At 40.4% G+C, this 15,819-nt stretch overlaps 1 protein-coding gene across 3 annotated transcripts in view; it reads left to right on the top strand.

Annotated features, from left to right (window-relative positions):
• The window catches only part of GNPTAB (N-acetylglucosamine-1-phosphate transferase subunits alpha and beta), an 88,100-nt gene extending 72,281 nt beyond the window's left edge, over positions 1-15,819 (top strand). For 2 of the 3 annotated variants that reach the window (XM_031650706.1, XM_031650707.1), the window contains 5 exons: positions 1,883-1,968; positions 2,230-2,328; positions 6,048-6,215; positions 11,507-11,597; positions 14,049-15,817. In XM_031650706.1, the coding sequence (XP_031506566.1) occupies positions 1,883-1,968; positions 2,230-2,328; positions 6,048-6,215; positions 11,507-11,597; positions 14,049-14,126 (522 nt within the window). In that variant the 3' untranslated portion in view covers positions 14,127-15,817. Of the gene's footprint in view, positions 1-1,882; positions 1,969-2,229; positions 2,329-6,047; positions 6,216-11,506; positions 11,598-14,048 lie in introns of all 3 variants that reach the window. The other variant, XM_031650705.1, reaches the window with a different exon arrangement.

Here is a 15,819-nt window from a genome sequence, read left to right as displayed (position 1 = left end):
TGCAAAATAGTAGCACAGGTAATCCAGAATCATTCATAGCTTGCTTTGGAATCTTCCTGTTCACCCCATAGATGCGTAATTTGGATTTGTTGCTTGTATTCCATAAACAGATGTCCTGTTCGCTGAGGGTGACAGAAAATAGCCCCAGATTATTCTCATTGGCCAGAGAGAACAATCCTGAGGTTTAACAATCAAGAAAATATTCATCACATGGAATGTCATCGTTCATCAAAGCTCAATTGCTTTAATGCTGGCACTTACTCCATTTTACCAGTAGGGGCAGTGGGTGACTGACACACAACTACATTGGGATATCATTTGGCTGAAATAATTGGAAGACTGTAGATTATGTGAGAGATTTTAGTTTCAGAGAAGTTAAAATGTGAAGAAAATCGTAGAATTGATGAAATGAATATAATACAGCCATTAGATATTTTCTGTTAATTTTTTACTGATAAATGGAAAAATTCTTATATAATTAGGTGGGGGAAATAATGGGTACTATCATATAGACAGTATGATTTGAACTGTAGAAATCCCGCAAATACATATACAACACACATACCCCAAAAGACAACAGAAATGACAGTAGGTTAAATCACAGGTAGTTTTTAATATCCTTTTTGTACACTAGAATTTTTCATGTTTTCTATAATGAGTAGATTTTGCTTTCATAATCAGAATAAAATGGTATTTTAAAAAATTACTATCTTGCAAATCTTCAAGCCATGTATAACTAATGACTGCAGATAGGACACCTCCTCCCTCATGAGGGGACGTAGTGTGAAAAGTGGCAGCCATTGGTGAAAGAGGTCAGCATAGCAGCCATCAGAGCATACAGTATGAGTATTGCCTATCACATGTAGATTAGTTTAGCATATGGCATGGGTTAGTATATAGATATGTGCCACTTAAAAGCCAATTCTCTAAATGTGCTAAGACTTAACATTACTAAATTAATAAAGTTGAGATAAATAGAGGAGTAAAGACCTGGTATCAGCCCTAAAGGAATTTGCTCTAGTGAGATTAACAGATAGGAATCAGCAGGTCAAGAATGAGACTAGGGCTGGGCACGGTGGCACATGCCTATAATCTCAGCACTTTGGGAGGCCCAGGTGTGTGGATCACCTGAGGGCAGGAGTTCAAGACCAGCCTGGCCAACATGGTGAAACCCCATCTATACTAAAAAATACAAAAATCAGCTGGGCACGATGGCTCATGCCTGTAATCCCACCACTTTGGGAGGCCAAGGCGGGCGGATCACTTGAGGTCAGGAGTTCGAGACCAGCCTGGCCAACATGGTGAAACCCCATATCTTCTAAAAATACAAAAATGAGTTGGGTGTGGTGGCAGGTTCCTGTAATCCCAGCTTCTCAGGAGGCTGAGACAGGAGAATCACTTGAACCCGAGAGGCAGAAGTTGCGGTGAGCTGAGATCGCGCCACTGCACTCCAGCCTGGGCAATAGAGTGAGACTCCGTCTCCAAAAAAAAAAAAAAAAAAGAATGAGACTATGAGACTACTTGTGGGTTGGGAATTCACCAGATGCCTCATGTAGAGCTGGTATGCAGTCAGGCTAATAACAGAGGAGCAGCTTGTCTATGTACTTCAGCAGTTTATTTTGGGTTTTTGGCATGATCCAGTAGGATAAAGTACTTCAGGTTTGTTTGTGAAAAATGCATTATAAACTCTCTATTATATAAATCATAGTAATTGTTTGCCAATGTGTTCTTAAAGATGAAAAAGATGTATATGTAGTCACAGTTGGTGTTTTTCTTACTTCCGAAGAGAATAGAATCAAAGTTTTAAAAATCAGAACTTAGGACTAAATTGCCCTACTTTCAGCTCTGATGTGACATCTGATCTACTTATGTTTTCTCATAGCCACCGGTCACTAAAAGTCTAGTAACAAACTGTAAACCAGTAACTGACAAAATCCACAAAGCATATAAGGACAAAAACAAATATAGGTAAGTAGTACACACATATTCCCTTTGTTTAGTATAAGAGTAATTACAAAAGTCTGGCTTTTTCATAAATCTACAATATTTTGTCTGTTAAGCACTCTTCTAAAATTTATATGAGATTGTTTGCTGTAGTAGTATTAAAAGTTTAAGTTACTCCTGTGGATGTTGAGTCCACTACAGTTTTTAAAAATGTATTTTCTATTGAAGTTTTATTTTTTATATCCATGTAATTATTTAAACTCTTCAAATATGTTTGATAATTAGGTTTGAAATCATGGGAGAAGAAGAAATCGCTTTTAAAATGATTCGTACCAACGTTTCTCATGTGGTTGGCCAGTTGGATGACATAAGAAAAAACCCTAGGTATTGATTTTTATATATAATTTTTAATTATGCAAATAAACCTGAATAAAAGGCAGCAGGACTGGAGAGAAGGGAGTAGCTTATTTCTGTATGGAACATACCAAAAGGCCGAACAGTGGAGGCAGTGTTGGGGGTTGAGTGAGAGATAGGAGTTGCAAGTTGAGGTGGGGTCCCCCATGCAAAGGGATGAGCCTGAACTTCTAAGAACTGGGTTCTGTTAATAACAAGCTGTTCAGGGAGAGCTGGGGCAGATCTCATTGTGGGGAGGTGAGGCCAGGCAGCTGGGACATTCTAGAAATGCCTTTTTAGAATTGTGGCATTTCTAAAAAGGTGCTTCCAGAACAGTTGTTTAGATGGTTAGATTTATCTTAGCAATTCAAAGTAAAGTTCAGATTAGCTTTTGAGGAAAGCGGAATGCTACCATAAATGGGAACATTAATCCAGTATACTCCAGCCATCCTTTGGGGATGAATAAATTTTCAGGTTTACCTAAGCCTTAACAATTTCTTTACCAGCCCCTTAACTGTTACTTTAGCAGGTTTGATAAAATGTGCTAAAAATATGCATTTTTGAGTTTTTAACTTTAGTGGGAAATAGGTGTTTCATCAACTTCTTTGGAAAATAAAGACACTGGCATATAAACTATATATTTTTGAGATAGGATCTCACTCTGTTGCCCAAGCTGGAGTGCAGTAATGCAAACACGGCTCACTGTAGCCTCCACCTCCTGGGCTCGAGCAATCCTCCCACCTCAGCCTCCTGAGTAGCTGGAACCACAGGCATGAGCTGCTGCACCCAGCTAAAATTGAGTATTTTTAATTTCTGAGTCTTTTAAATGCATTAGGAGGTCTTTAGTTTTACCTCACTGAAATTAGGATTCTAATTACAAATGATCAAAGATGTGAACCTTATAGACATTTTAAAGCCATTATATTTTTTCTACAAATCCTGTTCTCGTTTGGAGGAGAAAGAAATTGGAATTTTCAAAAAAGTAAAAATATCTTTAACACCCATTTAGTGTCTTCAGTAATCCAGTAAAATACCTGATTTTTTACAAAATGTTTCCCACAAGCCAACCAAACCATAAGGTACAATAATAATTAGCCAGCATACAGCCCTCTTTGCATATGCTGTTCCCTCCACTTGAAGTGTACTGTTTCAATTTCTTAAAATAACTTTAGCTTTTAAGAACCAATTTTGATGGGAGTACAGACTTCCCCCTATTTTCTTGATGAGCTGTCTCATTCATGAGTAGTAATAATGTGAGAATTTGCAGTTTTTAGTTGTAGCCAATACTTTTAGGTCTTTGTGCCAATTTGAAAGTTACTGGGTTAGAGTATTCATAGACATTTTCATGGTACTTAAAGGGACAGGGGTTTAGTAGAAAGACACATGGCAAGCCAGGCTTTTTCCACAGTTTGCCAGGCCCAGCTGCTGTTTGTGTACCTGAACAGATTTTATCATTAACTCTTGTTTATGTTGTTTTGTTTTACTTTAATGAAGGCTTATTTTAAGTCAAGTGTGGAAAACTAGACTTCAGACTGACTTCAGCTCGAAGGACATGTTTATCCCGTTAACAAGGAGCCTGGGATAGACAATATCCAGGCTTTGTTTTTCTTTGATTTTCTTAGCTCTGCTTGTGTTGGCTTCATCATCAGGCCACAGACCATTAACACATTCAAGAACTTTGCATATGCTGTTCCCTCCACTGATTAAATAATACCATCTAATAGCCTGTCTTCACATTTCCCCAGTTGCCTCCAAATGCCCTTGATAGCTGTTGTCTGCCTCTTTTGTTTGTTTTTAAATCCAAGATACAGCCAAGGCTCATATATTATATTAGGTTGACATAGCTCTTTCGTGTCCTTTAATTTAAAGCAGTCTCCAGGTTTAGAGAAAGATTAGTGAGCTCGCACATACCTGTCACTTGTCTTCCTTCTTCAGAAAGATTGAATCCTGATCGAATCCTTCTTCAGAAGGAAGACAAGTGATTTACATTTATTTACTTCCGTTTATATTTAACCTTGTTTCATCTAAGCACACCCACTCCATCACTGCTACCTGATTAATATTAAGTGAATCTCAAACATTGTATCATTTTAGCTCCATATTTTTTGTATATATAACCACAATACCATTATCACCCTAAAAAAATCAGTAACGATTCCTTAATATGACCAACTACTTTGTCAATGTACACCTTTCACTCCTCTTAACTTTCATAAGGACTTATGTGTTTTTTGGTTTTTAAGTTTGTTGGTTTGAAGTTAAATCTATGGGTTTTCCCTCCATCTCTCTTTTTTTAACCATGTAATTTTTTGCATGTGTATATGAAGAAGTCCGATTATAGATTCTATAGCTATCTTACACTTTGTCCTTCTCTGATTGAATCCTAGTTGTTTAACATGTTTCTATGTCTCTTGTATTTCCCATAAATTGGTAGTTGGATCTGAAGGCTTTATCAGGTTTGTTTGATTTTTTTTGGTGAATCTACTTCAAAAGTGTTGGCATACCTACAAGCCATTTTAATGGGCCCTCAGTTTAGTGACCTTTGCCTTGAAAGGAACTTGAAACAAGCAAGGAAGCACCACTGTAATCTGCTTTTTTGCCAGAACTCTAGCATCTTACAACTTGGGTAGAGACATAGTAAGCAGAAATTATCAAATTCGTAGAATCTGTAGCTATAAGGCACTGTCTGTCTCTCTCAATTATTTACATGATTTTTCTTTGTAATATAACTATCAGTTCAGAGAACTTAGTTTTGATTTTTTTTTTTTTTTAATCTTTTTGAGACAGTCTCACTCTGTCATCCAGGCTGGAGTGCAATGGTGCAATCTAAAGATTGCTCACTGCAACCTCTGCCTCCCGAGTTAAGCAATTCTCGTGCCTCATTCTTTTGAGTAGCTGGGATTACAGGCACGCCACCACGCCCGGCTAATTTTTTTGTATTTTTAGTAGAGACGGGGTTTCACCCTGTTGGCCAGGCTGGTCTCAAATTTCTGACCTCAAGTGATCAGCCTACCTTGATCTCCCAAGGTGCTGGGATTACAGGCATGAGCCACCACGCGTGGCCTTCAGAGAACTTGGTTTTAGGTACTTATGGATTGTCTTTTTTTTTTGCCTCACCACAGCCTCTGCTTCCCAAGTTCAAGCGATTCTCCTGCCTCAGCTTCCCGAAGAGCTGGGACTACAGGCACATGCCACCACATCTGGCTAATTTTTGTATTTGTAGTAGAGACGGGGTTTTGCCATGTTGGTCAAACTGGTCTCAAACTCCTGACCTCAGGTGATCTTCCCACCTCTGCCCCCCAAAGTGCTGGGATAACAGGTGTGAACCACCATGCCTGGCCACTGATTGTCTTTTCTAGCTGCCAACAAAATATTCTAGTCAGTTAACTACATTTATTGAACAGTTAATTCAGGACACTCTATTAACTACATTTATTGAACAATTAATTTAGGACACTCCAAAAAGAGAAGTCATTAAATTAATTTACTCCCATAGTTAAAAGGCCATCTACCCTAGTTCTCTTATTTTATAGGTGAGGAATATCTAAAGAAAAACTGTATAGAACATCATTCCCCCAGAGAATCATATCAGCAAATATACCAACTTGGGACATAAGTCCATTTAAAATATATTTGGAATCCACATCCTTGTTTTGTTAGGTCAGGATTATCCGTATGTAACTAATAACCCTGGCTCTCTGTTATTTCAGGAAGTTTGTTTGCCTGAATGACAACATTGACCACAATCATAAAGATGCCCAGACAGTGAAGGCTGTTCTCAGGGACTTCTATGAATCCATGTTCCCCATACCTTCCCAGTTTGAGCTGCCAAGAGAGTATCGAAACCGTTTCCTTCATATGCATGAGCTGCAGGAATGGTAAATTCTCATGTTTTTTATATATATGTGTGTGTGTATGAGTGTATACATTATACATACGTATGTATCTATATGTTAGCGATGAAATTTTTTAATTTCTTTTTTTTTTTTTTTTTTTGAGACGGAGTTTTGCTCTTGTTGCCCAGGCTGGAGTGCAATGGTGCAATCTCAGCTCACTGCAACCTCCGCCTCCTGGGTTCAGTGATTCTCCTGCCTCAGCCTCCTGAGTAGCTGGGATTATAGGCATGCGCCACCAAGCCCGGCTAATTTTTTGTATTTTTAGTAGAAACAGGGTTTCAACATGTTAGCCAGACTGGTCTCAAACTCCTGACCTCAGGTGATGCGCCCACCTTGGCCTCCCAAAGTGCTGGGATTACAGGTGTGAGCCACCATGCCCAGCTGAAATTTCTTTAATGTGTTATTTGCTCTGTAATTTATTCGTAAAAGTATAGTTATAATTTTTATTGAGTTTAATATTTGAAAGACATTTATTTGCATTTTAAGGGATTTGAAAAAATGCATAACTGGGTTCTTTCAGTCTATTTGGAACTTCATTTATTCAGCTGTTTGTTGACCAATGTGTAAGTGAAGGAATTGTTTAGTATAAAATGAGAGGTACATGAGGTCAGTATGTGCTGCGCTGATAGTCAAAGACTTTGGGGAAAATGAATTAAACTAAGTCCTGAAGGCAGAATCTCAGAAGTGGTGAGAAGGGAACAATGAGCAAAAGCTTGGAGGTGGGAATGATCTGGGCAATTTGAGGGCTAGCCCAGCTTAGTTGGAGAATTCATATATTGAAATCGTGGAATGTAAATCTGAAAAGGTATTAGGAGCCATTTCATTCAGTACTTCAACAACCAGACTATCTGGTTAGCCTTTATAATCAACTGGGAAACTTTATAATGAGTAAAGGATTGAGTTAAGCAGTTTGTTTTGTTTTCTTTTGCTTTGAGACAGAGCCTTGCTCTGTCACCCAGGCTGGAGTGCAGTGGCATGATGTCTACTCACTGCAATCTCCACCTCCCAGGTTCAAGCGATTCTAATGCCTCAGCCTCCTGAGTAGCTGGGATTACAGGCATGTGCCACCACGCCCAGCTAATTTTTGTTATTTTTAGTAGAGACAGGGTTTTGCCAGGTTGGCCAGGCTGGTCTCAAACTCCTTGGCTCGAGCGATCCTTCCACCTCAGGCTTCCAAAGTGCTGAGATTACAGGCGTGAGCCACCGCATGCGGCCCTAATTTTCATTCTTATATTTGTTAAATCAGCTAATTTATTGAGTATCTGCTGTGGGAATAATCACTAGCAATACTTACTAAGACCTTTTTTTTTTTTTTAACTTCATTGTAACATGGTACTTGACTAAGAGCTTTTCTTGCACATTCTCATTTAACTCTTCTAACAACTCTGTAGTAGGTCCATTTTATCCTCAGTACAGCAAAAGGAAGTAACTTGCATAAGGCATCTTGGCTCCTGAATGGGGGAGCCCATGTATGAACCTGGGCAGCCCATTCACCAGATTCTGCCTACAACACCGGCTAAGTGTGCTTCATCATCATCACTGCCATCAGAGTGGCTACCCTTTTTCTTAAGAACCTGTTGTCTGTTAAACACTGTGCTAGGCAAGATATTTACTCTCTACAGTTAAAAGTATTGTTACTGCCACGTTAAAGATGAGAACATAGTAATGTGAGTTGAGTAACTTGCTCCTGCTGAAGTAGCTGGCAAGTGGCTGATCCAGCCTGACTCCCAACCCTCTGCACATTCCACTATATTCCAAAGCTGCTTTATAAGTTTTCTTCATCTTTCATTCTACTGCAATTGCCAACATTTAATTATAAAAATAATTTTATCTTTTGGTTTAGGAATGAGAGACAGGACTAGCTAGATTTCCTAGGCCGACTAAGAATCCCTAAGCCTAGCTGAGAAGGTGACCGCTTCCACCTTTAAACATGGGGCTTGCAACTTAGCTCACACCCGACCAATCAGATAGTAGAGAGAGCTCACTAAAATGCTAATTAGACAAAAACAGGTGATAAAGAATAGCCAATCATCTATTGCCTGAGAGCACAGCAGGAGGGACAATGATCAGGATATAAACCCAGGCATTCGAGCTGGCAATGGCTACCCTCTTTGGGTCCCCTCCCTTTGTATGGGAACTCTGTCTTCACTCTATTAAATCTTGCAACTGCACATTCTTTTGGTCCCTGTTTGTTACGGCTTGAGCTGAGCTTTCACTCACCGTCCACCACTGCTGTTTGCCGCCGTCACAGACCTGGCGATGACTTCCATCCCTCCGGACCCAGCAGGGTGTCTGCTGTGCTCCTGATCCAGCCAGGCGCCCATTGCCACTCCCCCGATCGGGCTAAAGGCTCGCCATTGTTCCTGCGTGGCTAAGTGCCGGGGTTCGTCCTAATCGAACTGAACACTAGTCATTGGGTTCCGTGGTTCTCTTCCATGACCCATGGCTTCTAATAGAGCTATAACACTCACCGCATGGCCCAAGACTCCATTCCTTGGAATCTGTGAGGCCAAGAACCCCAGGTCAGAGAACACCATCTTGGAAGTGGCCTGCCGCCATTTTGGAAGCAGCCTGCCACCATCTTGGGAGCTCTGGGAGCAAGAAACCCCTGCAGGGAACCCCCTGGTAACAGGAAGATTTTTGACCCTTTGCTTGCCTCTCTGTGCCAGGTGCTAGGAATACTAAGATAACAGGTATGTGGTACCAGGCTTTGAGATGTTCACAGTCTATCCAGGGAGACAGATACTAGGCAAATTGTGATACAGTATATTGAGGGCAGCAATAAGAGTTCAGTGCAGTTGGTGTATGTAGGAAGGACCAGCTGATTCTATTATAGGAAGGTGACATTTGGACTTGGGTTTGAATTATGAAAATGACTTCTCCAGGTAAGAAAGAGCATTCCTGGTAGAAGAAATGGCATGTGCAAAGGCACAGAGGTGTAAGATAATCCTGTGTCAAGGAAGAAGATTGTGAAAGACTGTATTTGAATTAGACTTTTTTCTTTTGAGAATGGACCCCCAGGAGACATTTTTTTTTAGATGTTTGTCATGATCAGACTTCATGATTTGAGATGATAATTAGTATTAGAGTGGAGGTTGGAGTGTTGGAGAAGTACTTAAGAGTGGGGCAGGGTTGTCTGGGAACTGGAGGCAGGGAGACAAGTAAGCATTTCATTAGTCCTAGAAACAGTCAGGTGTGAACCAAGGATACAGCCCAGGCAATAAAGAAAAAGCAGTAGACGAACTGGGAGACATTTTAAAAGGGAAATTGGCAGACCTTGGCACTAGAACTCCTCGCTGTCTTGGAGTTGGGCAAATGAGACAATTAGGATGAATATTGCTGCTATCTTTATGTGTTTATTTTCATAAGGAGAAGTTATTACTGAATCATGGGTCTTCTCTCCCAGAAATGACAAGGAATGGCTTCTCACCATTTTCACTTTCCCTTAACTCAGAGGAAAAAGATCTTTAGGTGGATCTAAGTGTTAACTCCCCAAATCCAATTTGTGACTAAATTTACCCTCAATGGTCCATTTGAATAAGAAAAGAGTGGGCTTAAAAGTAATTTGAGAGGTCCTTGATTTCTGTGCTGTACAAATGGTGTGAATCAGGTGTGGGTGCTCTTGCAGTCATTCCCCTGCCCTGGGGGCTGCTTGCTCCTCCTCCTGCTCAGCTCTGCATCGTCTCTCACTGCTAGCCCTGCTTCCTAGAAATTGTCTTGTTTCTCTTTTCCTCCATGAGTTCCCTGCCATCTTTCCCTAGTTGCCTGCATTGACTTTCTTCCTGTCCCCACAGAAGCCCATTCCTTTTGGGGTATAGCACTGCACAGCCATCTGTCTGGTTGTGTTTGTCTCTCCCGATAGACTATGAGTCCTCTTCCAGGGCAAAGGTGGTGTCTTACTGCTGAGTCCACAGTGCCTCCCTAGTACATAGCAGGCGCTCATTTCATGGGTTCTCTTGCAGCTGGGGCAACACGTTAACTGTCTGTAGTCTGTGGCTGCTTAGCTCTTTAAGAATCCACATTGATTCTGAATGACACTAGACATTAGTTGACAGAGCTAGTTATGATCCTATTAACAGATGTGGGAAATATGGGGGGAAGACCTGTGTGTGGGAGAGTGCCATTTTGGATGTGTGACTTGAGGTAGAGACATCCACACCCAAACAGTGGAAAATGAGAATCTGTAACTCAGCACAGAGGCCAGAGTTTGGTAATTACTAGCATATCTTCCAAACCTATGGTAAGCATTTTTATTTAATCTTCATAACCAATTGTTCATTATTTCCAAATTACGGATGAGGAAATGGCTATACTGCCTCTTTTTATCCCCAGTATTCTGTTGGCTCCAGGTCCAGTTGATTCTACCTCAGGAATGTCTCTTCTGTTGTTTATTTCTTTTCATTGTCACTGCTTCCTTTCATGCCTGGTCTAAAACTAAAATGCCTGCCTTTCTTGTTTGTCCATCCTTCAAATGGCCACCATGTTTACCCTGATTATGTCACACACACCCCCACCTGTCTGTTTCATCCACTTTCCCACTAGAGTGTTCTCTCCAGACCCCACTGTGTGGTTTTGCAGAGCAGCTGCAGTTCACACCTTCTCACCTTCACCTGGCTTAGCTCCCCCCATGCTGCTGCATGGATTCACTCCACTCAGTCCTGCAGGGTCCAGCTGGCCACTGTGCCACTCTACTGCTCCTTCTCTTTCTCGTCCTTATGCTTCCTGTCCCCTTCAAGGCTCACAGGAAATGCCGCCATCTCTGTGGTGCTGTCCTCATTTCTCTAAGTTTTCCCACAAGACTGCTTTTGATAATGCGTATTTCTGTCTTGTCTTATGTGACGGCAAGTCATCAGTCAGCATGTCAGCAACGCCTCAGGTTTCTAAACACTTAAAGCAGGGACTTCATCTTGTTCATCTCTCCATATCCACAGGAAGTATTTATCAAGTAACTGAGTGAATAAATAAGTATGAATGAATAAAAATGAATGAAAGAGTGGTTTTGTTTAAGTGCCAGAAGTAATTTTCTTTTGAAATCCTTTCCCCTGCCTGGATAACTTTACTAATTGAAGTATAATATTTACTATGACATAATAAAAAATCTGAACTCATGTTGGAAATGTATATTGTATTGTGTGAGCATTTTAGAATTGCAAGACAATGTTTTTGTGTTTCCTAACATAGTTTTTATAAAACTAGTACATAAATAATGCTTAACCAATGGTAGTGAAACCATATACAGAAGTACATAGTTGCTTTCTTCTCTCTCTGCACAGGAGGGCTTATCGAGACAAATTGAAGTTTTGGACCCATTGTGTACTAGCAACATTGATTATGTTTACTATATTCTCATTTTTTGCTGAGCAGGTAAGTTTTGTATATTTTGTGTGGATATTAAATGGTATTTCTTGGTATACTAGTGTCTGAATGTTTTAGAAAATGATACACACTTACAATCAGAATTTTAGCTTCCCTTATTGTCTTATAGCTCATATGTGAATATGTTAAATATGTTTCACAATATTCAGGCAGCAAATATAACAGTCTTTTATTCATTTCTCTTCTAAATCCATTACCAGTATTCTTTTTATCTGGAACTCAACAGATTAACTTATAGATACCAGGCTAAAACCAAGTAGCTCTAAGTATTTATAACCAAAAAACCATCTAGGATCCTTATCTAATGTTAATTTTCTATGGGTCTCCAATTTTCTTCCTCTTTCACCCTTCCTTGAGTGAGCACAGTGTCTTCAGACATCCCACAGTTCCGTCGTGTTGTCCCACTTCACCGGTAGCTCCCATTTATCTTTCTTTCAGTCGCTAGGAGTTCTCCCTCCTCTCTCCTCCTCCCTCCTCTCCTCATCAGCCCCTCTACACCTGGGCTTTCCTCTGCATGCATGTACACACGCAGCCTCCTTGAGGTGAGCGACCAGAAGTAGGAGGGAGATTTGTGAGGTAAAAAGAAAGGGATAAGAGAGTCCTCATTAGGCTATTCACATATGAAATACTCTGAAGAAAAGGATTGAAGGAGGGGAATGGGCATCTTTACCGACCTGACTTGGGTTGGGCAAGTGACTTGGCCTCTGCCTCCAATCAAGGTGACTATTGAGTGGAGCTTTTCTAGCTGTCACTCAAATGAAACATACACCAAATTGACTTATACCAAGAAGGACAGGCACCTAAGTACTGAGAGCTTTAGGATAAACGAATGGGCTTCTTGCTGCAAATGGAAGGAAATTCAGGAAACAGAGACTGGGCAGGTGAACAGGACAGCAACTTAACCTTCATCTGCTTCCCAGGGATTGTACATCTTGTTCTTGATGTTTGTTACCATTGTTCATGGCAGGTAAAAGTCTTATGAAAAATCTCAGAAAGGCTGTGCCTGCTTTTGGAACAGGGTCCAGTGAGGAACCTTTGAGTCTGCTGTGCTGACCTAGGATGGGGAAGGAAAGGAGCCCTGACCGAAAGGAGCAGTCGTGGTAGTGGAAAGGAAGAAGAGTGTTAGTCTTTCCTCTGTGTCATCTATACCAGCAGAGAATAGGGAACTAGAGAGGCAGGAAGAGGGAAGGGAAGGGCAGGTTAAATCCCAGCACCCTGCTCTCTACCTACTGGAGTCAAACTCCTTCCTCCTGCCATACCTACCACCTTCACAAACAAATCAGCCAATGCTGCCTCTTCCTTCCCTCCCAAATCCCAGTTCATCATTCAGTCCATGGTGGCTTATGTTTGGACAAAGCCCTGCCTCCACCTAGAGATGAAGGAACAAGCCAGTCCTACATGGTTGGGGAGAGGGAAGACAGGGTAAACACAGAGATCCTAGATGGAAAACATAAAGAGCACATTTTGGGCTGGGTGTGGTGGCTCATGCCGGTAATCCCAGCACTTTGGGAAGCCAAGGTAGGCAGATCACTTGAAATCAGGAATTCAAGACCAGCGTGGCCAACATGGTGAAACCTCATCTTTACAAAAAATGCAAAAATTAGCTGGGTGTGGTGGTGTGCATCTGTAGTCTCAGGTACTTGGGACGCTGAGGTAGGAGAATCGCTTGAACCCTGGAGGTGGAGGTTGCGGTGAGCCAAGATCACGCCACTGGACTCCAGGTTGGGCAACAGAGTGAGTGAGACTCTGTTCAAAGAAAATAAACCCCAAATTTTTAAATTGAAATTTTATTATAGTGTTGATTTGGTTTTCTGTTTCAGATGTATTATAGGCAAACCTTTTATGAGGAAAAAAGTATTCAAGTTCTAAGCTACTAATTTACAAATGAACTTTTATATTACAATCCATTTTAAATTGGGTGTTGCCTGTGTTCTCCAATGATTATGATTAGGTTAAATAGCGGGGGAGAAATGCTGATAAGATTTTCAATATAGGTGTGTGGTTTTTTTTTTGTTTTTTTTTTACAAACGTAATCATTTTCAAACCCAGAGACAGTGTCTTATTGCTAAATAGAGACAGTTTCCTTCAGTAGAAAGACTTGACAAATGGATATCTTGTAAATAAATATGCTTTGGTAATAGCTGTGTAAAAGTCTGTAGTTGTAAGTCTTAGAAAAATGAAGCGTGGGCCAAAATAATTGCAATCCTCTTGGGTCTCTTTGTGGGCACATATCTAGGCATATTGACCCTACAAAGCTAAACAAAACTAATGTTTGTTTTTGTTTTGGAGGAGGAATGATGGAGATTTGTTTGTTGTCTGTTTTTTATGTATAAGATTGTGGAAATGATTAAGGTCATATGGCTCTTAGAAAGTATGATACACTTATAGTCTTTCATCAGCGTGATAATTAAAATGTATTTTGTGTCTTTCATCATTTAGTTAATTGCACTTAAGCGGAAGATATTTCCCAGAAGGAGGATACACAAAGAAGCTAGTCCCAATCGAATCAGAGTATAGAAGATCTTCATTTGAAAACCATCTACCTCAGCATTTACTGAGCATTTTAAAACTCAGCTTCACAGAGATGTCTTTGCGATGTGATGCTTAGCAGTTTGGCTCGAAGAAGGAAAATATCCAGTACCATGCTGTTTTGTGGCATGAATATAGCCCACTGACCAGGAATTATTTAACCAACCCACTGAAAACTTGTGTGTTGAGCAGCTCTGAACTGATTTTACTTTTCAAGAATTTGCTCATGGACCTGTCATCCTTTTTATAAAAAGGCTCACTGGCAAGAGACAGCTGCTAATTTCCCACAGCAGTCATTGCAGACTAACTTTATTATGAGAAGCCTATGCCAGCTGGGAGTGATTGCTAAGAGGCCCCAGTCTTTGCATTCCAAAGCCTTTTGCTGAAGTTTTGCACTTTTTTTTTCATTTCCCATTTTTAAAATAAGTAGTTACTAAGTTAACTAGTTATTCTTGCTTCTGAGTATAATGAATTGGGATGTCTAAACCTATTTTTATAGATGTTATTTAACTAATGCAGCAATATCACCTCTTACTGACAATAACCTAAATTATGGGTTTTACTAATGTTTAAGACTGTAAATGGTCTTAAACCACTAACTACTGAAGAGGTCAATGATTGACATCTGAAATGCTTTGTAATTATTGACTTCAGCCCCTAAGAATACTATGATTTCATGTGCAGGTCTAATTTCAAAGGGCTAGAGTTAGTAACAGTGCTACTTACCAGATGTAATTATGTTTTGGAAATGTACATATTCAAACAGAAGTGCCTCATTTTAGAAATGAGTAGTGCTGATGGCACTGGCACATTACAGTGGTGTCTTGTTGAATACTCATCAGTATATTCCAGTAGCTATCTCTCTCAGTCAGTTTTAGATAGAACAGAGGCCAGCAAACTTTCTTTGTAAAAGGCTGGATAGTAAATTATTGCAGGCCACCTGTGTCTTTGTCATATATTCTTCTTGTTGTTTAGTTTGTTTTTTTCAAACAACCCTCTAAAAATGTAAAAACCATGTTTAACTTGCAGCCGTACAAAAACTGGCCACCAGCCAGATGTGACCCTCAGGCCATCATTTGCCAATCACTGTGAATCAGTTTTTGGTGGTGGTGGTGGTTTTTTTTTTTTTTTTTTTTTTTTGAGACAAAGTCTCGCTCTGTCGCCCAGGCTAGAGTGCAGTGGCGCAATCTCAGCTCACTGCAACGTCCGCCTCCCAGGTTCAAGCAGTTCTCCTGTCTCAGCCTCCTAAGTAGCTGGGACTACAGGTGCACGCTGCCACACCTGGCTAATCTTTGTATTTTTAGTAGAGACGGGGTTCCACTATATTGGTCAGGCTGGTCTCGAACTCCTGACCTCAGGCGATCCACCCGCCTCCGCCTCCCAAAGTGCTGAGATTACAGGTGTAAGCCACTGCGCCCAGCTGAGAATTAGTATTTTTATGTGTGGTTAGACCTTGGCATCTAGCCATATTTTGTTTATGTCATAATACAATGGATTTGTGAAGACCAGATTCCATGAGTAACTCTGACAGGTATTTTAGATCATGATCTCAACAATATTCTTTCAAAATGGCATACATCTTTTGTACAAAGAACTTGAAATGTAAATACTGTGTTTGTGCTGTAAGAGTTGTGTATTTCAAAAACTGAAATCTCATAAAAAGTTAAATTTTTGTCTGACA

This window comes from Papio anubis, chromosome 9 (assembly GCF_008728515.1).
Source record: "Papio anubis isolate 15944 chromosome 9, Panubis1.0, whole genome shotgun sequence".
NCBI classification, from domain to species: Eukaryota; Metazoa; Chordata; class Mammalia; order Primates; family Cercopithecidae; genus Papio; species Papio anubis.
The sequence above is the reverse complement of the archived record's forward strand: the minus strand, read 5'-3'. Positions and strand labels throughout refer to the sequence as shown.